This window comes from Bombus pyrosoma, linkage group LG17, assembly GCF_014825855.1.
Source record: "Bombus pyrosoma isolate SC7728 linkage group LG17, ASM1482585v1, whole genome shotgun sequence".
Taxonomy (NCBI): domain Eukaryota; kingdom Metazoa; phylum Arthropoda; class Insecta; order Hymenoptera; family Apidae; genus Bombus; species Bombus pyrosoma.
The window spans coordinates 809,002-833,456 of record NC_057786.1 but is presented as its reverse complement, the minus strand read 5'-3'; the positions used below and the strand labels follow the sequence as shown (position 1 = coordinate 833,456).

General features: G+C 37.2%; 3 protein-coding genes across 7 annotated transcripts; all 3 read left to right on the top strand.

Annotated features, from left to right (window-relative positions):
* Positions 1 to 6,960: 6,960 nt before the first annotated feature.
* On the top strand, positions 6,961 to 11,494 carry LOC122577109 (elongation factor 1-alpha). Of its 2 annotated transcripts, none has more exons than XM_043748194.1 (5): positions 6,961 to 7,106; positions 8,499 to 8,675; positions 8,878 to 9,486; positions 9,684 to 9,959; positions 10,224 to 11,494. In XM_043748194.1, exons 2-5 carry the CDS (start codon positions 8,532 to 8,534, stop codon positions 10,578 to 10,580), a joined length of 1,386 nt encoding a protein of 461 aa, XP_043604129.1. In that variant the 5' UTR covers positions 6,961 to 7,106; positions 8,499 to 8,531; the 3' UTR covers positions 10,581 to 11,494. The 2 variants fall into 2 exon arrangements, with proteins under 2 accessions (XP_043604129.1, XP_043604130.1); XM_043748195.1 differs by lacking the exon at positions 6,961 to 7,106 and adding an exon at positions 8,270 to 8,411.
* A 516-nt stretch (positions 11,495 to 12,010) lies between these two features.
* Positions 12,011 to 12,805, top strand: LOC122577110 (28S ribosomal protein S14, mitochondrial). Its single transcript, XM_043748196.1, has 3 exons — positions 12,011 to 12,171; positions 12,290 to 12,430; positions 12,530 to 12,805. The coding sequence occupies exons 1-3, from the start codon at positions 12,097 to 12,099 to the stop codon at positions 12,713 to 12,715; spliced, it is 402 nt and encodes a 133-aa protein (XP_043604131.1). The 5' UTR covers positions 12,011 to 12,096; the 3' UTR covers positions 12,716 to 12,805.
* A 323-nt stretch (positions 12,806 to 13,128) lies between these two features.
* On the top strand, positions 13,129 to 24,431 carry LOC122577108 (gustatory receptor for sugar taste 64f-like). 4 transcript variants are annotated; one of them, XM_043748192.1, is made up of 11 exons: positions 13,129 to 13,812; positions 18,662 to 18,736; positions 18,810 to 18,906; positions 19,434 to 19,665; positions 20,162 to 20,297; positions 20,970 to 21,166; positions 21,239 to 21,348; positions 22,154 to 22,374; positions 23,645 to 23,813; positions 23,955 to 24,044; positions 24,128 to 24,431. In XM_043748192.1, exons 2-11 carry the CDS (start codon positions 18,714 to 18,716, stop codon positions 24,185 to 24,187), a joined length of 1,335 nt encoding a protein of 444 aa, XP_043604127.1. In that variant the 5' UTR covers positions 13,129 to 13,812; positions 18,662 to 18,713; the 3' UTR covers positions 24,188 to 24,431. The 4 variants fall into 4 exon arrangements, with proteins under 4 accessions (XP_043604127.1, XP_043604126.1, XP_043604125.1 ...); XM_043748191.1 differs by having other exon boundaries at positions 18,662 to 18,906; positions 21,257 to 21,348; positions 24,128 to 24,407; XM_043748190.1 differs by having other exon boundaries at positions 18,662 to 18,906; positions 24,128 to 24,407.
* The last annotated feature ends 24 nt before the right edge of the window (positions 24,432 to 24,455 follow it).

Genomic DNA, 24,455 nt, shown 5'->3' with positions numbered 1-24,455 from the left:
AATTTACACGATCGATAGAGAACTAACTCGGACGATCTTCGCGGTATAAATCTCCTCACGACTGTTTGCATGATATTGAATTTTATTGAAGATGTTTATCGGTGTTACAAAGGAGCCTGAGACGCGCGTGAATGCAAAAGTCGTTCGATGTGGTCTCGCATCGTAGCGGGCACGATTCGTGAAAGTTTGTTGATAATCGATCGACGTGGTCCGATCCCCGCAGGTCGATTCCCGTTACACTATCCGATTGATATCTTACGCATGGAAACCTCCCAATCGCCTAATCGATATTGTTACGCGTGTTGCATAATTTCATTTAAGCGAATATCGGACAAAATGCACGGACGCTCGATGGTACCACCGTAACGTTCGGGATCGATGGTTCCGGAATACTTCGTCGGCTAGTGATCCTTGCGAGAATTTCTCTAATCATTTTGTGGATCGTCGTCGTCCTCTTGCGCAATCATTTGCAACTTGTGCCAAGATTCACGACCGTCTGTCTTCCTCACACTCTCTTCTCGAAGTATATTTGTCGGTCAATGTTCGCCGATCCTTGTCGTCGGTTACCGATTTCGTTTTCATGTCGTGTGTCTTTAGTTGTTTCATTAGTACCAATTATTAGTATCGAGAATTTAGGAGATAATAACGAATAAGTATTTATGGATATTATTTACGAATAAGTGCCAATATTATACAGGAAGTATGTTTGTTACATGTATTCGCAAGATTTTATAAATAAGAGTATTAATCGTCAATTACAAATACAATCTAACGATTTATTTTATATCGAATGAATGTTTATCTACTTTACAACCTATGATATCTTGCTTCTATAGATTCAACATTGAAATTTAGTCGCATTGAAATCAGAAACGTTTCTTTCGCCGCAGCTTCACTCACGTAATATGTAGATATTTTTGAAATTCGTAAAGTTTCTCAATGTTTCTTTTAACGATATAATATATGTACCGTATCGTAGTACGTCTGTTTTCCACAAAATGATTCAGAAAATTCGTAATTTTACATTCGGAGTTTACGTAATAATATTAGGCCAGTTCATATCAAGCGATTAATTATGTGTAAATAGTTGGAATAACGTAAAGAATATTGTTCAGAATTAAGTCAAAATTATTATACATGTTGGTAAATTAGAGGTATTTAAATTATTCGTTGTGTTACACATATTCGGCTCATAATTCGCATGGTTTTCAACGACCGTTAGATCTCTGAAAAGTAGATCGTACAAATTCGGCAAACGTACATCGTAACGCTATTAGCAGCCTGCTATTCTTTCCGCGACTATGTGATCCGAAATGAATGTTACATTTCCATGGATATTATTCAAATATAAATAGTTTCTCAATGTTTGATTTCAGTATTCTATACAGTGTTATTACTACCTTTATGTAACCCACGCTTTTCATCGATGGGGGATATATTCGAAAGAGCGAGGACGTAGAGCCGAGGAGAACAGCAGGGTTAAACCTAGTTAAAAGATCGTTTCGAAACGAGCAGTATAATTTCGTTGGCTCGCGAACGAGAGTGATTTTTCAATATATCATATAAACAATGATTATATAAATTCTGACAATGACTTTAAACGATTGTCATTTTCTTCGATACGCAGTTACTCGCTCTTTTCTCTTACGATTAAGGATATCTATCATTTTTCGAGCTGAATATGTCCGAAAGCACTGAAAACGTTCGAGTCCAATCGACACTTTGGCTTTCGAATGAAATTCTCGATAGTTTTATCGGTAATCGACTCGACTCGAGCATCGATTAACCATTAAAAAATTAAACGTATTTCCGTATTTGTCATCTTTTACTACCTCGGTTCCTTATCGCGGCGCTCTAGCGTTAAAATAAGCTATCCGATAAAGATAAAAGGGGCGGGGGAGGGCGGGGGGGGGGGTGAGAAAGAGAAGAAGAAGAAATAAGAGGCGAGTCTCTTAAAAATGAACGGTCACTCAGGAATAAAGTTATAATGTAATAACAGTTGCGATATTGAATATTAACATTTAACGAACAATTTTTTGTAAATAGGAGTATAATTACAAATAAATATAGATATATATAATGATGAATATATATGATAATAGTATGAACATGTATAGAAGCTGCGTGCAGGGTTGTACAAAAGGTGTCACGCGATCGGAGTGTCGTTTCTTTCAACAAAAAGTTTACCAACGTACAAAAGGGAAATTAGCGGAGAGACCGACGCGGTTTCTCGAAGCGAGGAGAGCGTAGCAGATGATGTGCGTGCCAAGAAAAATAGTAATCGTTGTTCGAATAGCCGAAAAAAGGGAAAAGCAAAAGTGTTAGCGTATGATGCTCGTTCGAACTTTGTTGGAACCGTTTCCCTTTTTTTCTTCTTTTTTTCTTTTTTCTTTTTTTTATTATTGTAGCATTTCTCCGATCTCAACGCCTGAACGATGTCATCCTGCACAACTTTACGATTGCCCCAATAAAAGATAACAAGCCTGCGAGATAGTATTGCGTGAATGAAGCGGTATCTATATATGTATATGCGTGTACATGAGGGACGAGGTAAGAAAGAGTGGGAACAAGAAATAAGAGAGAATGTAAACGCGTGGAAGATACTTTATGCGAGAGAGAGAGAGAGAGAGAGAGAGAGAGTCTACTTCCGATTACAAAGAATTGACCAAAAACATCTGCATTAAGGTTAGAGCGCGACATATGTTGAACGATCGTGACTGTCAGAAGGGAGACAACAATCGAGCTAACGGGAATCACAAATAAAATTTAAGAAGAAGAAAAAAGAGAGAGAGAGAGAGAGGAGAAAAATATATCACGGCGAGAACACGACTGTAACCATACAATTATCAATTAGACTCGTAACGAGTATACATTGCGTGTATCATCGACTATGTACTGGAACATGAATTATGTCTACCCGCGCGATTACGCGTGAATTTTTGTCCATTTCTACACGTATATCCGTTTCCTCCTCGACGATAGAAGTTATTTTTAAATTTTCGAAACTTAGCCACGCCGCTCCCACGTGCGAGTGTCTGTACGATCGGATGTCAGTAGGAATTCAGAAATATAAATAGACGATTGAAGTTGGCAAGATGTATCCTTTAACAACACCTCTCTGCCTATATATGGCAAAAGATTCTCACTTTTCTTTTTATTTTTCCTTTCTTCTCCTTCTTCTACACAGTTGCGTCGACGAGCGTCCCTTTTTCTTTCCTATTAGTATGTACCTATGCAGTCTGTACGTAGGATTCGACGCCTGGACATTATATTGCGCTACGTTATTTCATTTGTTCGCCGGGTCTTATAGCCATAGGTTTTTCTCGACCAACGATACCACCGGGTTTCCTCTGTAGTGTACAGTCCCCCTTTCTTTCTTACTTTTCTTTTTATTCTATTACAATGTGTCCGTGTGAGATCGATTGAGAGAAACTTTCTATGTTTCAGTCGGTCTTCCTGCCTAACTGCATGCATCTGTAGCACATATAAGGTTTGTATCAGCTTATTTGTGTGCGACATCAGAAGAATATGCATTCAACTTTCATTCGAATCGTGAAACTCGTAAACCAAATTTATTGCTAGATCATCAATTACATTTTCATAATATATCGTATTCAATTGAAAGGACACATCGCAAGAAATAATTATTTATCATCTTTTATTTGTACTTGTTACTCGAGAGAATTTCTAGTTGTAATGTTTCGAGCGAAATATTCGATCGCGTGAATTTTAATTCTTAAGTACATCATTCTTTCCTTTATGAGATCAGCTGGGTGTTTCCTTTTTAGTCTTCTTCCTATTCTTGCGTTGGTCGTTTCCGTAGCCAGCCTGTTTGGGTGTGTTGTTATTCTTTCTCTGTACTTTTCCGCGCATCTGGTAATCTCCTCCTTGACCGTTGGTATTCCCAGATCCTTCCGAATATCCTCGTTTCTAACGTACCATGGGGCGTTTACTATTGTTCTCAGAATTTTTTATTGTAATGTCTCTATTTTGTTTATATGGCTCTTTGCTGCTGTCCCCCATAGTGGTATTCCGTATGTCCAGATTGGTTTTATAATTGTTTTATATATTTTAAGTTTATTTTCTATGCTTAGTTTGGATTTTCGACTTGTTAGCATTTGTCTCCTTGTACATAATTCTTCTGGAGCAACACTGACCATGAGAACGATCGAATCCCTTTCCGCAGAATAACGGATCCAGGAAAAAGGGAATCTCCCCTCTTCCGTTGCACAAAGCAACATCGAATACCGAGAGTCGATAAAAACTGCTGCTTTTCTTCGTCAAAAATCGATCGATACGAACTTTGAAAAGCGACTTCGTTCCGTTTGAACTTGGCTACACTGCTCACGCTTAAACTTCCTGCTCATTCCGAAAACCTTAACGCATCTTTGTTAGCTGTTCTATATTCACTGGTAATAATTTTTGAGTATCTAAGACAAAGAGCATAAATGTAATAAAAAGCTGAAGGTAACGGGAAAAGACGAAAAGCTTTTCCAAGATTTTATCTTTCCAAATAGCTCCAAAATTTATAATTCTATTGTCCCCTAATTCTGCCTATGTAAACTTCCAGTATGATTCATGAACGATATTAGCGTAGTTTGAAGTTTAGTACTCGCGTACAAAGCAAATGATGCATAATGAGTCGTCCGTTATTTTCAATGATTCATTCACCGGTTTGCCGAGAACCTGATTACATAACATCTCGTAACAAACCATAATACTTTTCCTCATATCGATGTCATAGGATACTTTTCACGCTCGAAACTAAGCACGGCGACCCTCGATCGGATATGCAACGCGTATTGTTATTAAATATTAATAATTTAGAAATAAAAAGAAACGATGGATCAACAAGTACACCCTTTGTGTATAAAAATCGTATAGCTTATATATTAATTAATTATATTACCCAATTAATGTATATTCAGTATTACTTGAACGGCCTTGAACGTTTATCCGAGATTCGTACAATCATTTTCATACTTTTCATCGCGAATAATTCTTGAATTATTGATATCGAAAGATTCAATGATTAAGGAGAAAAGTATAGGATGACAAAATAGGTATCACCTTTCATACCAAGAAATAAATAATTTCCTTTAATTTAACAAGCGTTCATTTCGTATTGAATATTTTAAAAATTGTGCCCAGAGGAAATAGAAAGTCTTACTACGGTGGTGTCTTCACGGGTAAAACATAAAGCAGCAATTCTCGGACTAGGGATTACAGACCCTTGCCGTTGTAAAAATTTGACCTGTTCCCAAGTATTCTTGCCATATGCTTCGACACTAAGATACATATCGAAAGGCATTACAGTTTACAGTGCTTTGGAACTGTACTTATATTTTACTTATCTTTATATATTATCTTTCGACATCTTATGCAATTTATTTTCCAACATTTTCTTGCGATATCGCCGTTTAATCTTTGTTACTCTTTTTAGATAAATTTTTAACTTGTCACCAGTAATAAAATAATAAAATGATTTACAAATGATGGAGAACACTGTTACTTAGAAATTTATACATATGAAAAAAAGTTGATAAAAATGCTCTCGTGCACATTAATACGCTTGTATCATCGAATTCTGATTGTATCGATAATTATATCGTAAAGAAAGTAGCTTCAAAGTACGCTTTATACACGTATGTCGGAGACGAAAGGACATCGGGGCCTTTTTTTTTTTAATTCTTTTGTTTGGCAAAGAATTTTTCCTTTTCTTTTGGAATATCCCCGACACTTTAGTCCAGACTTTTGCCTACAATTGTACTTAAATAATAAAACTGAGAAATAGTTGTTTATAATTTTATCCGAGGATGGGTACCCGAGATTTATGACAGTGGGCTTAGGCTCGAAGTGGCATAACGGATCGCTGAACGTAGCCACGGTCACGGAAGGGACGTGTACCTGACAGAGGTATGGAGTGATTAAATAGCTCTCTTTAAAAACAAAGATTGATCTGAGGGGTACAGAGAGGTACGGAGATGAGTATATAAGGGCAATTTCATTTGGACTGAGCTTCAGTCAAAAAAGTTCTAGTTGTGCTGCAAACGAGTACTTTGAGACGCATCCGAATCGTGAATCGGTAAGTTGAGTTCGACTTAGGCTGTAGCAGAAAATCGCGTTCGTCGTCCGGTTGACCGTGTATTCGTTATCGAACCTAAATTCATTGTCATCGACATCTCGATTATCTCATCACCGCTATTACTTGTTAAACTCCGTAGTAATTTCATTTGTATCAGTAAGATATCATCTATAGTACATAACAACGATGGCCAATTCACGGGAAGATTCATTATACGCCCCTAACTCTAATTATCATTAGATCACCCGACATATGCATATGTATTAAAAAAATATTAAATTCTTTATTCACGCAGTAATCTATATCGGCCAGATTGGTAGATTATGATACATCTATATTGCTTTGAAATGAAATTGCATTGAACTCGTCTAGTCATCGCTTATAGAACACTCTGGTAAGAAAAGAATGTCGAAGAAAAATATTACTTCGACATTATTGTCGTTTGATATCGTAAAATTTGGCAGATTCGGGATTGTAATATTAATTCTACTGTTACGAATACATTAATGATGCATCCCTGAATGTAGCGTGCTAACATTCTCTTACTTGAATATCCCTATCTTTTTCTCAATTCTCTACTCACACACATGCACGCATCCCAGGACTATCTATACATACGTATATATGTGCCTCGGCACGCCTGTTGTTGCTGCGTAACCGTAGTCTCAAACCCAGCGCTTCATCCTCTTAAAAACTCCAATTTCACTGGTTATTAAAACCAATAATTTTTTGCAAGTTTATAAAAAACATATTAACCAATATTTCCAATAATTCGCAAAACTGCTAGCTGTACGACGAAAAAGATAAATAATACGGAAAATAATGGTATATCGTTTTACAAATGATCAATATGGTGAGGGCGCTGGCTTCGAGGCTACGGTAGGAAAGCCGTATGCGCATGTCACTTCACTTGCACGATCTCTTTCTGTCGTAGCATCTGGAGGTGAGAGGTTGTACGAGGTTCACGCACAAGAACATAATCCGTCGATTTTCTTACCGGAAAGGTAGCATCGGACGTCAGGTACGGAATAAAACGACGCACGAAATACGGGCGAAATGTGTTGTGATAACAGTTTCTCTAAAATGTTATTTTTCTCGGTGAATTACAATATTAAAAAATGGGCGCGTGGTTGATCGTTATATTCGCCGGCTGTTCAAATGCACGGACCACATGCTGATTTTCGTTGAAATCGTTCGTCATATCTTTCGAGGGAAACGCGTCAAATTTCGCAATTGATTGTTTGATCGCACGAAACAATTCACACGAATAAACGGATAACTAATTGAATGTGATTTTTAAATTAAAAGATTAGAAAAACTCAACCGGATGCAGTATGGCGGTCGCTTGTCAGAACTGGAGTTACGGTCACGAGTTCGAGCATTGCTGGAATTCCGTTCGTGATGTAAAATCTTTTCTAGTTCGGGAATTTCTAAAAACACCAACGAAAGTAATTTTGCATGTACGATCGAAAAACAGCTGTAATTGTGGCTTCAACATTTTTCTAAGTACGGTATCCAGATACGTGATGCGTATACTGGAAATCGTGTGCAATGACGACATTGTGGGACGACTCTTCGCCAACAATGGAGTTTGCTTGCTGATTTCCAGTGCGGTGGATCGTTAAATCAGTCAATTTTCTTTACTGTTATAAAGTTCGTAGTTGTGTCAAAGTGATAATAAGTGGAAATTATATTGTGCGAAACTTGGTAATTGAACGGTATATCTGTATCAATTTATCATATAGTAATTGCATAATATATACAATTTTGCAGCGCGTTTTTTTCATACATAATTTTCCAAATTGTAAATATTTCTAACCTTTTGTGCATACAATTGATTAATACTAATTTTGTTTTCGACACGATTAAACGTTTTTAGAAGTTACCTTATTGATACCGTAAAGTAGTTGTTCACGTGCAATTAAAATATATATTACTATTAACGGAAATTTTCAATTAATTAGTAAAGTTTAAATATATATATATATATAACATATAGTATAGCTTTTCTCATTGGGAATTATTGAAAGTAATAAGTAACGTAGCATTGTGCAACGCCAAGCGTCAAGCAATTCTGGCAACGTTGCAGCTCTTCTCGTCACGTACAAAATGGCTGCCAGTTCCGTTCTCGAATATTCAGATACCGCCACGTGGACTTTAATACGGACACCTGCTGCTTTCTCGATAGAAAAAAAAATCGCCAAACTGTATATTGTTAACAAAAATTGATATTTTTAAACGAAATTTTGAACAATATTCGAAAATTTTTAATCGTAAAATAAATTTGAAATTTGCTAGCACGCATTGTACAAATGTGATCTTTAATGTAGGATGGTTTTTCGTTTGCAAACAATAAGATTAATTTTGATATTTAATTGTTTCAATGATTTTCTAATATGTTATTCTATTTCAGAGTTAACCAGTAAAGTTCTACGAAAACTCCATAATGGGTAAAGAGAAGATCCATATTAACATTGTCGTTATTGGACACGTCGATTCTGGAAAATCAACCACCACTGGTCATTTGATCTACAAATGCGGTGGTATCGACAAACGTACCATTGAAAAATTCGAGAAGGAAGCCCAGGAAGTAAGTGATTAATGCATATAGTGATATTTATTAGAAGGAAACAAAGATTATGTTAGTTACAATTACTCCTAAGAATTTAGCAAAGCTTTTGTCACTGATAATTTGTTTCCTTAGTACAGTGATAATTAGATATTGCTTTCTAAACAAAAAACAGCTGGTTAGTTGTTACACTTTTTAAATGTAAAGCTTTATGAAATTTCAGATGGGCAAAGGTTCCTTCAAATATGCCTGGGTATTGGATAAACTGAAAGCTGAACGTGAACGTGGTATCACTATTGATATTGCTCTGTGGAAATTCGAAACTTCAAAGTACTATGTTACTATTATTGATGCTCCTGGACATAGAGATTTCATCAAGAACATGATTACCGGCACTTCTCAAGCTGACTGTGCCGTATTGATTGTTGCTGCTGGTACTGGTGAATTTGAAGCTGGTATTTCAAAGAATGGACAAACCCGTGAGCATGCTCTGCTCGCTTTTACCCTGGGTGTAAAACAACTGATTGTTGGTGTTAATAAGATGGACTCCACTGAGCCACCATACTCTGAAACTCGATTCGAGGAAATTAAGAAAGAAGTATCATCTTACATTAAGAAGATTGGATACAATCCTGCTGCGGTGGCATTTGTGCCAATTTCTGGCTGGCATGGGGATAACATGTTGGAAGTTTCTGGAAAGATGCCTTGGTTCAAGGGATGGACCGTCGAACGCAAGGAAGGCAAAGTTGAAGGAAAATGCCTCATTGAAGCTCTTGATGCCATCCTTCCGCCTACTAGGCCTACGGACAAGGCTCTTCGTCTTCCTCTTCAGGCAGGTTTCCAATCGAATTTCATAGCTGAATTTTTTTATTTGTTTCACATGATGATAACATTATTCGCTCATTCGCGGTTTCCACCGGAGAATTTTCTAATTTGATGACGGCTAGAGACGTCTGACTAAAATTAATTTTTCAAAAAATTATTCCTGCTTTGAAAGGCATATGGTACTATTATAAAATATGATTGTAGGATGTATACAAAATTGGTGGTATCGGAACAGTACCAGTTGGTCGTGTTGAAACTGGTGTGTTGAAACCAGGTATGGTCGTTACATTCGCCCCTGCTGGTTTGACCACTGAAGTTAAGTCCGTTGAAATGCATCACGAAGCCTTGCAAGAGGCTGTTCCTGGTGATAATGTCGGTTTTAACGTGAAGAACGTGTCCGTCAAGGAATTGCGTCGTGGCTATGTTGCTGGTGACTCGAAGAACAATCCACCTAAAGGAGCTGCTGATTTTACTGCGCAGGTATATATATTTGATAATATGTTAAAAACTAGAAACAAACTTGAGTAAATTATTATCGATTAATTTGCACGTTGATGAGAACCTGTTAACTTCATTCGCGGTTTCCACCGGAAAGTCTTTAAGGCTTATTGACGGCCGAAGGCGACTGAGTGCAATTTGTTAAATACTTTTTATACGAATACTTACATCTGCTTACCTATTTTATAATACCTACTTGCATCTTAATTCTAAAAAAATTAATTACGTTTTATATGCCTGTTTTAGGTTATCGTGTTGAACCACCCTGGTCAAATCAGCAATGGATACACACCAGTGTTGGATTGTCACACCGCACATATCGCGTGTAAATTCGCTGACATTAAAGAAAAGTGTGACCGTCGTAACGGAAAGACCACCGAAGAAAATCCTAAAGCTATCAAGTCTGGAGATGCTGCCATTGTTATGCTCGTACCAAGCAAGCCTATGTGCGTTGAGGCTTTCCAAGAATTCCCGCCTCTGGGGCGTTTTGCTGTTCGTGACATGCGTCAAACGGTAGCCGTCGGTGTTATCAAAGCTGTCACTTTCAAAGACGCTACTGGCAAGGTCACCAAGGCTGCCGAGAAGGCCCAGAAAAAGAAATAACTAGTTTCCGTACATGCGTATCGCCAGATGGGCTTCGGCGTATAGTAGCTGACATAGTTTACTTCCTTTCTTCACGTTCCTCGCATGAGAACAACGTCGTTACGTTGTTGCCATTGGAGACTGCAATATTTTCTACGAAATCGCGACCGATAATTAGAGATAATAGAATCGATAAAGAATCGCGACGACTAGCATTTTTCGTGCATGTAATTGCATACTCGCCACATTTTTTTGATATTCGTATATTCCATTTATCAAAATGGTTACTTCGTCACTTTTCTCATCGCAAAGAATTTCGTAGGAAAGGTAAGCCAACAATGGTTTTCAAGCAGATGTTTTTCTCGCCTGTGAGTTCCATGAGAAAAGAAAGTGAACTATAGAAAGTTACTTATTACCTAGTCAGGTAATTGGAAAGTGATAGCAAATAAGGTCACATTTTCCAATCAAATTTGTATTGAAATTACTAGTTAGTTTTACGATTACGATTTATTTCCGAATTGCTTTGTAAAATTCCATTGAAGAAACTTGGAAATTTTTAAAATTTTAACCGAATCTCGCGGCGCATCCATACGAAATAATCGAACTAGTGGCCAAAAAGAAAATGATAATTTTATTACGAATTTGGCTGGGTAATGAAATCTGTTTCTCTATTACTTTCCAATTGCCTGGCTATAGGTAAGGAATTGAACCACGAAAATATATATACACAAAACTTTTCTATGATACATGTCTTTACAAAGATTTACCTTATCTTTTTACACGTCCTCTATATTAAAAAGAAGTATGTGCGGATATGTGATTGCTCTACACAATGGTGCAGCACTTTTAGCCATGATTTTCCGATTGAAATTGGTTTAACAACGGTTTTGTGTACATACCTATAAATAATAAAAATAAAGGAGATACGGAAACAATTTCACATATAGTATTTCAATACACCACCATTACCTTTTTCATCATCATGGAAAAATTTTAATGCATTTCGACAATGTTAGTTATAAAATATCGCCATACGCAATATATAAGAATAATATTGATCAAGCATTCTTTGAAAACAATTTCAATAGTCCAAAGGCCTTAATTCTTAATTATCTCTTTTATCTTTCATAAGATCTATTGAAGTTGATTGATGTATCTGTTGCAAAATATGCACTTAGGTGTGACTTGGTGATTTATTTTCACGAAATTAGTTGTAAAGTGCATTTTTTATTCAAATGATATATACCTGTGCAAAGAAGATACGTAATAGTCCCGGTCAAGCTGACATTTTCAAAAGCGCGAATGGATAATGGAAATTTTTTTTCGCAGAATCTGGTTCGGAGCGATATTTAGCGACCGAAACAATTTTCCTTTGGTGTTTTTTAAACCAAATATCGATCGAATGTAGAAAACAACAAGTTGGATAAAGAGGGCGATACTGTGCAACAAAGGCAGATATAATATCTTCTGTTAGGCGAAGATAGTAGTAGTGTGCGACATTGATGGAGAATACGAGCGGTGATAGAAGTAGACAAACATGGCTGCTCTAAGGAATGGTTTGTTGACATGTTCGAATTTTCTTTCAAGCAGCACAAAATTTGCAGCATGCGAGGTAAGTAGAAATAAGTTTTCAAATTTTTTCATATATAATATTTACTTCGTGATGTAATATAATTTAGTAAACCATATTGTTTCCAATAGATTTTATTTCTAGTATATTCTTCGTTTAGTTCCAGCAAATACGTAACAAATATGTTGGTCGGTGGATGATTCGTGATGTTAAACGAAGAAAAATGGCAAAAGAATATGCGGAAGAACGACTGCGACTTGTAGCTATGAAAAGAAATACTATTTTGCCAGTGGAAATTCGTGTACGTCATATATAACCTCAGAGTGTGATATAAGCGTATGAAGAAATTTGTTGCTACAGCTATTGGTCTTTGTTTATTAAATCCACTTTGCTATTTCAGAAAGAAGTTAATCAACAATTTGATAAGATAATTCCACGTCAGACAGCTTTAAGACAATTAACACCACGGTGTATAATAACTTCTCGTGGACGTGGTGTTGTGTATAGGTGGAGATTATCAAGAATTATGTTCAGGCATTTGGCTGATTATAACAAGTTATCCGGTGTACAACGTTCAATTTGGTAGAGATTACATGTACAATGGTGTTTCAGTTCTTTTGTTGAAAAAATGTGAAATAAATACAACATGATCAATGTAGCGGCTTGTAAAAAAGTATAAGAATGTTTTCTTATTTTATTACGTTTATTATTTACTATTATCTATTATGTTTTGTTGCTATCTTGTTAAAAATTGGAACTTCTATCGGAATAAAGTAAGAAGAAATTCTTTTCTATAAGGAGCTAATACTGAAAACATTTCATGTTATAAAGAAGACATTAGCCTAGTAAAATACTCTACGATTAGCGTATGTTGCGATCTTTATTTACCCATACCATGTTTCAAGGAATGATAATTCGTTATAGTGTTACGAATATTTTGATCTCTTCAAGCTTCTCAAAATTTCAGAATCTGGTCAGAAGCATAAACGGTGATCAAACAATCACGTAAATTGATTAAAACGAAGATTGCAAACGATCGAAGGCTATAAGGCAATGTCGGTTTACTTATTCGTTGCAAAAGATATTTCTTAATGAGATAAACTCGCGAATAACGTTGTTGCATTACATTGCATTACATGTTGAAATTACATTTATTATTTTTTACTCATTCACTCTCGTTTATGAAAGTTCCAGTAAAAAGGTCTTTTAATCTTATTAGATTAAATTTATATATACGGTAAAATAGAACGCTTGTAACAGCATAAAGCATCAGTTAACTAAACTTTTCCTTTCTTTTACAACCGAGTGACTCAATAAATAAATGCAAGCTTAAAACTTTTATGATAATGTCGAAATAATAACTGGTATATAGAGAGAGCTATACAAATACAATCAGCGAATATGTGTATATTCTACCACATAGTTGATTTATGCCAAGTAAGCGCGCGAAAAACTAGTAGTATAAGCGTTTATCTGATCAGGCATGCATGGCGCAGGTCCGAGTCTCTAGTTCACTTCTCCTGAATCAAGGAATTTTTTACGAGGTAGTAACACAGTGGTATACTCGTGCAGTAGGATACTCTTTTGTTCTTGTTAAAAGTCGACCTGTTGCATTCGCTTTCTTCATTTTCCATAACGCAGGACGTCGGGCATATTAGAATTACATAGATGGCTGCTGATTTAGTAAGTACTTGGATTATGTAAATTTCTTTAAAACTGGACTTTGATTGGTGATTGAGACTGTTAAATTATTCAGACGTTCTTCTATCATGTGGAACGTAAAATGATATGCATTATTACACCATTTCTAATAATATCGTACACACGTCAAATAACCGAAGTGAAAATTGCCGAATTTACAAATTAAGAAACATACTTTGCGTCGTAAAATTATAGAGCGAGTTACTTTTGTTTAAACATATGCGGATTTTTTTTTACCGTGAACGAACAGCGTTTTACGCTCGTTTCTTTTCCCCCAATTTCTCGTAACTTCGCTGACTCGACTTGGATCGTAAAAACAGGAAAAGAAAAGAAAAGAAAGAAGAATGAGATGACGGGCTTGATGGAAGCGCATTTAATTTTAGCGAATTTGCGATTTTCTTGCAGCTTATTACTAATCAATCGAACTATTTCGTCGAGTATTTGGAAATTAACGTAGTTACGAATACCGTGGAATGATCTGTTGAAAAAATAACTTGTAAATTTAACTTGTATGAAACTTTGTAAGACACGATGTCAGATTTTTGTGCAGTTGGATTGTGCTAAAGATTTCATTGCGCGAGAATAATAGCTTCGCGATCTGTATTAACATGTTTTCAATTTTGGAGAAGCAATCAAACGATCGTTGCGTAAAGTGTTAAATGAAGTGAACGATTTATGAAAAATAATCGGTACGAATTTATGCGTACTTTGGTAAATTTTGTGTAAAAGTTATGAGAAGCATGCATTGAAAACAATTGTTTTCACTTAATCCTTATTTCGAAGAAAATTCTAAAATTATTTACCAACTGGTATAAGTTACTACAGTAAAAGTGAAATAATTTGTAAATTATTTCTGGCTAATCAGTTTGCGATATTTTTCTATCAAAATTTGAAGGTAATCAAGGGCGTTTCTATTACTTCCAACAGCGTGCCATACTTTTTTTTTTTTTTGTTATATATCAAAGTGGGTAATCTAGATGATTTCAATGACCTCCATCGCGAGGTTACTCGGCCATAAATAAAGGAGTAAAACAAGGAGCCTTACATTATAATAAGTATACTGCACGTGTATAAGTATACAGTGTTTCTTTGTCTCATATCATGCGATGTTGTTTGCTTTTCCTGGCTAACAATATCTTTCGATATTCCCCAAAGGTGTAACTCGATGAAATGTTTATTAGAAAGATGTGTTGATATTAAGCGTGTAAGAAGAGAATGCTAAATTTAGAACGCCAAGCGTCCGGAGATGTGCTACCTACGCCTTTTGTCAACTCCTCTGTATTTTTTCCGTATCGACAAAAATTGTGCGTGCACATATATAACAAGGTAGAAATAGGAAGAGGAAAATCAAATGATCCGAGATGTTAAAAATCAGTCAAAGTACCCCTGTACGCGAGCAAACCTCCTTGCACGAACGAAAGGCGGTCAGCCTAGGCAACGGGGCGCACCGTGATCGTCAATCCGAACGACACATGGGCGGCAATTTACCTCTTGCAAGTCGCGAAGAAGAAGACTATGGTATTCAGAGACGTAAACTACGATTCTAGATAGAGGGTAGCCATTTCGAGCAGTTTCTACGGAGCTAAGCAGTGGCGGATTATCGGAACACAAAAGTGGCTGTAATTTAACGATATAAGATTAGACAGGACACATTTTCGTACGAGCTTTTCTTCCTCCTTGAAGCGGTCCCACGTATCGCAATACATGCTGTATCATTTCATCGATTTCTTTTCTTTTTGCTCCTCGTAGCATAACAATTTCGTATTTCTAGAAATAACGAAGAGATTCGAGTTATTGAATGGTACATGTCCTTGAGACACTGTGTGCGCCACGTATTTCTAGGTGTCTATTTTTATCTGTATCTTTATCAATGTAAGTCTAATATCGGCGTGCTATTGAACTTGTTTGATAAACGAAGCAGCAGTAATTCATAAACCTAGATTATACCGTTGTAGTAATAAATATCAGTTATCTATCCCTACGGTGTATTATATTAACAAGGGTACGTTCCTTATCGTATCATTATATTTGCACAACATATTTGTATTAGTTTCGTGGAATTTCTCGGTACGACACGTTGGGGAAAGTTAGTACGATAGAAGACCGTGTGTAGCAATAGTTAGATCTTCTAAATTCCTATTGTTTTCGGCTTCGTTTTTTAATTGCCGACGATTAAATATCGGCCAGAATATCCCTGCACGCGAGCGAACCTCCTTACACGAAGGAAAAGAGGGGTCGGTCGGTCAACCGGGGCAGTTTTATCTTCCCATAAAAGTTAAATGATAAAACTGAAGAAAGGGAGAAGGTGTTAAATAATTCATCGTTTATTCTTCGACGAAAGAGAAAACGTATTAAATAATTCTCCACTTTGTCGCTAATAATCGTCGCTGATAAGTTTGCGATAGATAACCGAAACGTCTAGAAATTCTTTCAATTTTCAACGGAACGTTTCTGTCTCGCAATCCAATTATCTTCCATGATAGTGTTCTTTGAAGGAAAAGAACGAAATACATCAGAATAGGAAGGCCGCAAATTAACAAGACTTTACAGTGTCAACACGTTGTTCCGCATCCTAGATAAACATGGTTCACCTTTTTCCCTGGAATATAATGCATCATTGGGATCGGTTGTCCCGGGGCGTGCGTCACCGCACAGAATGTTCACGATGCTTGGCAATTAATCGAACTACAGCGAGTTCTACGAACGATGCCACTTTCTCCTACGATCTATCGAAATTTGTCGCGTGTCTCGTTAACGTTAACCGCGGCTCGACGTGGATTGGAAATACGAGACGTTAGCTCGTGTTTCTGAAACGGCGAAATGTTCTTTCGGAGGGCTGATAAAGCGTGAAATATTAGCACGATTAATACTGCCGCGTATAGATCGATGACACGTGTGATATCAAAGGTGTAGACTATAAAATATTATTTACTAACGTTACTGTTTCTTTCTGAAAGATGTATTTTAATTTATCTCTGAAGGGGAAACTTCTTGATGCCTTGTCTGCGAATGAAATTTCACCTCTCATTTGGATTTCGCTAGAAAACGAACGATGATACGCGAATAAATAATTTGTAGCTTCGTCTTGTTCGTTTCATTTCGTACAATGAAAAATTCGCGAAACTAAAATGGTTCTATATATATATATATATGCTGTTTTACATGTACGTCCATGTAAAATTTAACACGCGTAATATCAATGTCCACGCTATACTTTATACTATAGTTGAACGTTAGATTCAAATTATAAATCTACAGTGCATATATCTGTAAATAACAAATATTTAAAGATGCAAGAAATAGCAATCGGTCATGTGTGTTAAAATACTTTAACAGCAAGTACAACACTGATAGTCCAGTTGGAGAGAAATCGATAGAATATAAGTCTAAATTTAAATGTGCAGACAAAATCAAATGCACAGACCTTTTAACAAACGTTGTGCAATTTTGTCGATCAGAACATTGGACAAGCTCTACGATATGAGTCAATTCGTGTTTGTCAAGACGTGCAAGAAGTTTGCATCTTTCGAAACGAAACAAGACCAGACACGTTACATAAAAAATTTCTCCTTTACCTTCCATCATTCTCTAACCTTTCTATTGCCCTATATAATTTTGAATTAAATGTTAAATGTACTTGATAGAACGCTAATTCCATTTCTAAGAAATTAACCAGACAGAGACGAAGACCAAAAACAAGACCAGACGTATCAGATAAACTGTGGCCCCTTTTTCATCCATTTTATCTAACATTTTCATTGATATACATAAATTTGAAATGCGTTAAACATGTTCGATAGAACTTTATCTTATCTGCATGAAATTCAGGTAATAAAGCAGCAAATAGGACTATATTAATTATTATTTGGTAATAACTATGAAAAGCGAGCCTCGTCAAATTTGTCAACATTTTAGATAAATATATATGGTGTCCAGTAATTAGAAGCAAGGCTTGCAATACGCTGGATGCTATCGATAGCATCGAAAACGATCTATTTGCGTCTTGATTTACCTATTGTTGAGTCAAAACGAACTGCTTCTGCAAAAGCAACATTTATCAAAGCTTCGTCAAGAATGGCTCTCGTTAAACGACTAGTGCTATATTTCTCCGTTTTTCTTATTGTCAAGATTGATAACGGAATATCGCTGATTGCTGTCCCCAGACGACGTATCAAAATGATTTGAATCTAGTAACAGCAGCGGGTAATATCGATATTTTTAAGAATTCCACGCGTTATTTGCTTTTCTTTATTTAAACCAGGCATCGTCTTCGATGGTTCAGCTACGTTGTTCAACAGATCATAATTTGACAATTTCTTTTCCCCAAAAGCAACCTTGGACACGTAGCAGGTATCGTGGCACATTCACAGTTTCGTTGGATATCTCGTTTCCATTCAACTTGGTTTAATCGAACACGATCCCTCCCTCCTGCGATACGATTAAAGATAATAGGACAACTATCGTGTAATATGATCGATACTTTGTTAAAAAAAAAAAAAAAAAATATTGAAAATTAAATATATTAGCGTGTTACGTATTTTGTCGGCTCGGAAAATGACAAGAGTCGATGAATGTTGTCTTCGATACGAGCACATCCATTGAAACAGCGATCGTAGAAGCTTGACGCATAAAATGACGAAACTTGCGCTTATTTTTATCTAAAATACAGGAGAAAACAAAGGAATATAAAAAGGTGGCGAGAAAAATACGGGATAAGGTTATCGAATATGAACGCATCATCGATTAGTTGGTTAAATTACATTGTTACTACGATACATTGCTGCTATTATCACTGCATCATCGTTTAATAACTGCGCTATTACTTCGACAGGATCACTATTACACGATGTAATAGTGACACGTAAAAACATGCAGGAGGATCAATGCATGATGTTAAAATCGAAAGGTACGTTGTGCGATGTACCCGTCAGAAGCAAAGCTTCCAGCTTGAGGGTTTGGTCCTCTTTTACGTATCGCAGGAACGACAACGACGTCGGTGAATTAAGCACGAATCAGGAAAACAATGTATCCGTTGGAAGACTTCGAGATGGACGAAACTATTCGGCGGACTTCAACGTGAGACCTTACGTATTAATCTCGAAAGAGAATATGCTCGAAATAATGAGAATTATGAAACGAAAATTAGAAACGAATGTTAGGACGAGGCGAACAGCTTCATGTAAAATTCATTTTCTCGCTTGGAAAAAGATAAATAGAGCACGCTTTTATATGAACTTTTCTTCGTTGTTTTTAGGTTCACCCTGTATAGACAATTGGCAAATCTTTCACCAGATGACAAGCCTAATTAAAAGAAGTAACTTTTGCCCGACTTTTGCCTGATATTTTTTTATCTCTTACAGCTTGCGAGTTGTAGCACAAAATCGCAAAATAGCCGAATTTTCAGCGGTCAGTTTTACAGTTTTACAGTTAGAACTCGAACAGCGAAAAGAATTGCGTACCTATCTACGTATGCTCCACGTATCTCCAAAGTTTCATAATTTTCTGAGTTTCCGGGTTGAGGATGTTCCATCGTAAGAGATACATCATTCGTGCAAAACGAGAAACACAGACGAAATATCATCTATAAGTTTATTCTTTTACAGACGATAGAGAGCTTTCATTGCGCGATCGGGCCTGTTTTAAGCGTAGCCCGAGTCTTTGGTTTATTTCCAGTGGCCGGAGTCCGGTCCGTGTCACCCTCGAAACTCCACTTCAAGACATTTTCCTTCGTCACTTTTTATTCAGCTTTCATAACCTCGATGATATTCTTCATGACGGTCGTATCGGTGCTTCACATGGTGAAAACTCTTAACGCTAATACGATCCAGACACGTGGTAAGCACTGTCTTATTACTCCGTTACATTTCCGTCCTCTGCTTATTAAAACGCGTAACCGATTGAACAGTTTTTGGAAAAATAATTTACAGGATTATTGCGTGCAACTTTCCACGCGTTTGCTGGACGCGTTTCCTATTTTCTAATAGTTACATGATTTGTTTCTCGAAGCTGAGCTTGCGTGTCGGTCCAGTAGCGTTTCGGTGCACCGATCCAACTCAGCGTCGGATCGTAACTGGAGTATACCGTTTAGCATACTAGTTCCGGCGGAAATCTCTTAAAAGCAAGAACGAACCCGAGAAAACATCGTTTCCATCGACTTTTCAACGTGCCCGTTGAAATTGCTTAATTCTATCCCGCGATGCTTTCGCGTACCGTCGCAAACAGGGCAGATACTCGGCTCGATCTCGTTTAGCCGGCTTCGAGGATTGTTAGTTATCGAGGAATTATTATCGTTCGAGGCGAGATAAACCGATCATGTTGTATCGCGTTGCAGGTGGCATAGCTTCGGCAACAGTTGGCGCAGTGTTCTACGGGAACAGCCTGCTGGGCAGCATCTTATTTTTCTGGCTGTCGTCACGCTGGGTACCTCTTCAGTCAGAATGGAGGGCCATGGAACGATGCATAGACAGGTCGATATCTCGACATTCTTGCCAGGTTCACAGCTTGGCACGATTCACGAGTTTGCTAATCGTCTTGTTTGTTCCTTATCTGCCGTGCACGCGAGCTTGGATACCTGTTAATCGGTGCTGCACTGGCAAATTACAATTGGCTTGTTCTACCGTGCAAATGGGATGCCAATAGATTCACTGATAATCCAATGCAAGCTTTTTTTTTACGATAGAATATTCTTCCGTGTATTTTACAATTTGTTGTTGCATGTTCTTTCTCTAATCGTTGATCGATACTGAGCTCAAAGTCGCACTGGATCAAAGAAACTGTTAGAAAAGACACTGACTCGTTCTGCAGCTTTACCAGAGCTATTTAAGTTTCTTGCGTAACGCGGTAGTGACAGAGCGACTGGGAAAGATTCTCGCCAAATTCCAGACTGAACATTTGTTTAGAATATCGCTGATACGAGCGAGACCAATCGGTAGGAAGTTCTTCTATAGGCGAGGATAAGTCGCAAATGTGGAATAGAATTTTCCTGCCCAAGGTCTCGTTCTCGACAACACAAAGTTCGAACACGTTCGGGTTACTTGACGAATCGTCGAACTTGTCTCTCTCAGACACGAACAAACTAGCTCGATTTATTCTTTCACCGCAACGCAGCTTCCGTCTATTTATCTTTTTACAATTTACAGCAATTGCATAGAACCGACGCGGCTGCGATGGAAATTTTTCTTCCTAAGTTCCGTGATACTGATGTTGGCTCTGGTCGAGCACATCCTAAGCATGTTCAACAACGTCGATGGGTACGACTGGAACGCATCGAATTCCACGTTTCACAGCTTCCTGGAGACGTATACTCTACGCTCGCATTCCTTCATCTTCGGCACATGTGAGATTGTACTACTTTAAACGCTAAAACCAAATGTCAAACGTTACAAAGGCAATGACATCGTTTAATCAGCATCACGTTCGTTTCCAGTGAATTACAACTTTGCCTTCGGATTGTACACTTTCGTCGTTAGCAAACTGGCCACGTTCACTTGGAACTTTACCGATCTTTTTATCATGCTGGTAAGTAAAAATGGTTACTTTTAATACGAACAACTTTTAGTTATACTTTTCGTTCGAATAACTGCATCACACGGTTCGCATATTTGTCGTTCGTCTGGTCTCGTCATTTTTAGTAGAGCGTCATTGTTTCGGACCTTCTTTGGAATTTTCTTTAAAGCGATCAGAAGATTGATTTGTACTGATGATTCTTCGTACACGCAGTTACCGTTACTTGGAGCGTAGATTATATCTTTTTCAAGCCAAAACACTTAAGATTGTGCGAGCTGTACTTGCTCGAACAAGATCTTTTTAAGAAGAAAAGCGTCTTATTGGCTGAAACCAAGAAGGATCACGCTACATTATCGTCAGTTTGAACGTGGCTATGGCGCGAACCGAAATGGATAAGATATCTTACCATTTTAAAGAAATGGCTACACTCTGAAGTTTTGATTTTTCAGGCTTTCCTTTCGCTTTTGGCATAGCAAAAGATCAGAAAACACGCCGTGCGATAGCTGCGAGTCTGCTGAAGATTCTCGTCAAATTTGAAGTGTATGGTACAAATAGATCTCGAGATATCGCGTCAGCCATATCGGAAAATAAAATTGCGTTTAAATATTGATAATTAACGAACGATAACTATTTTATTATGGCACGAAAAAGTTAACTTTTCTACGATTCCAATTTTCCCTGATAATTCATTCGTAATTCTTTCAAGATAATTCGCACGAAGGTTCAAGTTACTTTATTATTATATGAGAAAGCTGAATTAGCAACGTATTATACGATGTTTCGATAAGATTAATCCTCTGTTTCTGTAATTGTTTAGGTTGCTACTGCTTTGGCCGAAAGGTACAAATCTTTGAACAAGAAACTGGCAGTGACGGTGACAAAATATCGGCCGATATTCTACTGGCGCGAGCTTCGCGAACACTATGCGATTTTGAGTTGCGTTGTTAAGAAGGTGGATGAGCACATCTCTCCCATAATCCTTCTATCCTTCGCAAACAACCTCTACTTCATCTGTCTTCAGCTATTGAACGGACTATCGTACGTATACTCGACTCCAGAAGGCACGAAGATGCCACACTCTTTTCCAAAGAGAAATTACAACTGAGAAACCTGTCCTCCGCAGAAATTACGATTTGTAATAATCGCGAATAAACGATCTAAATAAACAATTTCAATCTCGTTCGATATCAGCCGATTCCATCAAGAAGACAAATATTGCTTCTTCAAAATTTGCCACTATAGCCGGACGCTACAGTAACTGTGGACATGGAATTAACCTTGCAAATTTTTCAAACGTAATTATTCCGGTGCCCCGCCTTTGGAAATGCCCTGCCTATCGTATCTTTGATATGATGAATTCGCATAATTATTCGAAAGCATTTTCATTTCGCCTAATGACGGAGTTGCGACTCGCCCCAATTGGGCGAGGCATTTCGTATTAGAGAGAAATAAATGTAACGTGCGATGATAAAAGAGTAGTAGGCCGATACGTGTTCGTTTAAACGTAATTGGCAGTACGTATAGCCACGTTCCATTGACATCAAAGTCGGGCTCGGCTGTGTAAAATATTAACGAAGTTGCAAGTTTTGATTGCCGGTAATCTGCCAGTTTAGCTGATTGCCAGATCGGTAAAATAAACATGACGAGCATGATGAGCAAGAGCGAAGTCAGAGCGAAGGATCAATGATACGTCAGCTGGGTTGGCAAAATAAGAAATGTTTATAACTTTTGTCTTTCGTAATAGAAAGAATCGCGCCGGAGCACGGCGTTTCTCAGTTTCTCGCGGGAATTTCCAATTATTTATCGTTTCTACGATAGATGCGTAAACATAAGAAGCCCTGTAGCCGAGCAATGATGCGATCTTCCCGTTAAAATGGACTTAAAAAATGTCCAAGCGTTCGATACAACTTATGAGTTCAATTTACGTTTCAAAATTATTCGTAGCTTTATACTGTTAACCAATTATTTGCAAAACTAATTACATCATATTTTTACAGACGGTTTCAAATTACATAACGTGTATTTATTACGATTAAAGTAATATCGTTATTTTGCTCGTAATTACGTACTTGTCACAATCTGTGTGCCTTCTCAGCGATCGTTTCCTCTTCCAAAGAAACACGCACAAAGTCTACAATACCTGGCCATCGATATATTATAAAATTTAAACGAATTTACGGCGCGATTAATTACACAGTCTCTTTTCTCTTCTATATAGATCAACGAAAAGCATGGAAATGAGGAGTCGATCGCGTAACGTTCTCAATTAACTTGTTGATCAACGTTATTGTTCCATTTTTGTTAAAAGCATAGCAGAGAAGACCAGCCCATTGAGCGCAGTTTACTTCTTCGGCTCTTTCGGCTTCCTAATTATTCGCACCTGTGCCGTCACCTTGCTTACTGCTAGGATACACGATCAAAGTAAAGAGGCCTTACCTTATCTGTACAATTGTTCCACATCCAGTTATGGCATTGAGGTAATTATCTTTTCTAGGTGCGTATTTCATTTCTTGGAAAGTTCAAAATATTCTTTTCCACCTTTTTCGACCACTTTCACTTTCATTCTGAACATTTGCGTTACTCGAAATGAATTAAAAATGTACATCATCTGTTCAAAGGCGCAGAGATTGCAGTATCAACTGGCGACAGACGAGGTAGCGTTGACCGGATTACGTTTCTTTTCGATCACGAGAAATTTCATGCTTGCGGTAAATCAGTGTCTACGTACATCCAAATATAATCTCCAAAATCTGTGGTATAATTTATTAATAGAAAATATATTGGTATACAGGTGGCCGGAGCAATCATAACGTACGAAGTTGTGCTTTTGCAATTTGTCGATGGTAAATAAAGCGAAATACAGTGACATCTATTTTACGCTACTATCGATCTGTTCATAATTATATTTTTGATAATATTGTTGTTACTACGTATGCAATTCGTGTTTTAGCCTATTTCTGACGACATTTCTTGTTATTTGTACATACAAAAATATATAATTACTTTATTTAAACGTCACGGAGATGGTTACTCGACCGGTTTAGCTAATTTCTCTTTTAATTAGAACAATTAAGAGCCAAGTGGGCGAGACGTCGTACTACGACACAGATACGTAAATG

Bases quoted from the DNA above. Each gene is read 5' to 3' on its own strand.
- LOC122577109 (XM_043748194.1), top strand. From the start codon at position 8,532: ATGGGTAAAGAGAAGATCCATATTAACATTGTCGTTATTGGACACGTC. The intron at 9,487-9,683 runs GCAGGTTTCCAA...ATATGATTGTAG, and splicing joins CTCTTCGTCTTCCTCTTCAG to GATGTATACAAAATTGGTGG. The intron at 9,960-10,223 runs GTATATATATTT...TGCCTGTTTTAG, and splicing joins CTGCTGATTTTACTGCGCAG to GTTATCGTGTTGAACCACCC.
- LOC122577110 (XM_043748196.1), top strand. From the start codon at position 12,097: ATGGCTGCTCTAAGGAATGGTTTGTTGACATGTTCGAATTTTCTTTCA. The intron at 12,172-12,289 runs GTAAGTAGAAAT...TTCTTCGTTTAG, and splicing joins CAAAATTTGCAGCATGCGAG to TTCCAGCAAATACGTAACAA. The intron at 12,431-12,529 runs GTACGTCATATA...TTGCTATTTCAG, and splicing joins TTTTGCCAGTGGAAATTCGT to AAAGAAGTTAATCAACAATT.
- LOC122577108 (XM_043748190.1), top strand. From the start codon at position 18,700: ATGCAGGAGGATCAATGCATGATGTTAAAATCGAAAGGTACGTTGTGC. The intron at 20,298-20,969 runs GTCGATATCTCG...TACAATTTACAG, and splicing joins ATGGAACGATGCATAGACAG to CAATTGCATAGAACCGACGC. The intron at 23,814-23,954 runs GTAATTATCTTT...ATCTGTTCAAAG, and splicing joins CATCCAGTTATGGCATTGAG to GCGCAGAGATTGCAGTATCA.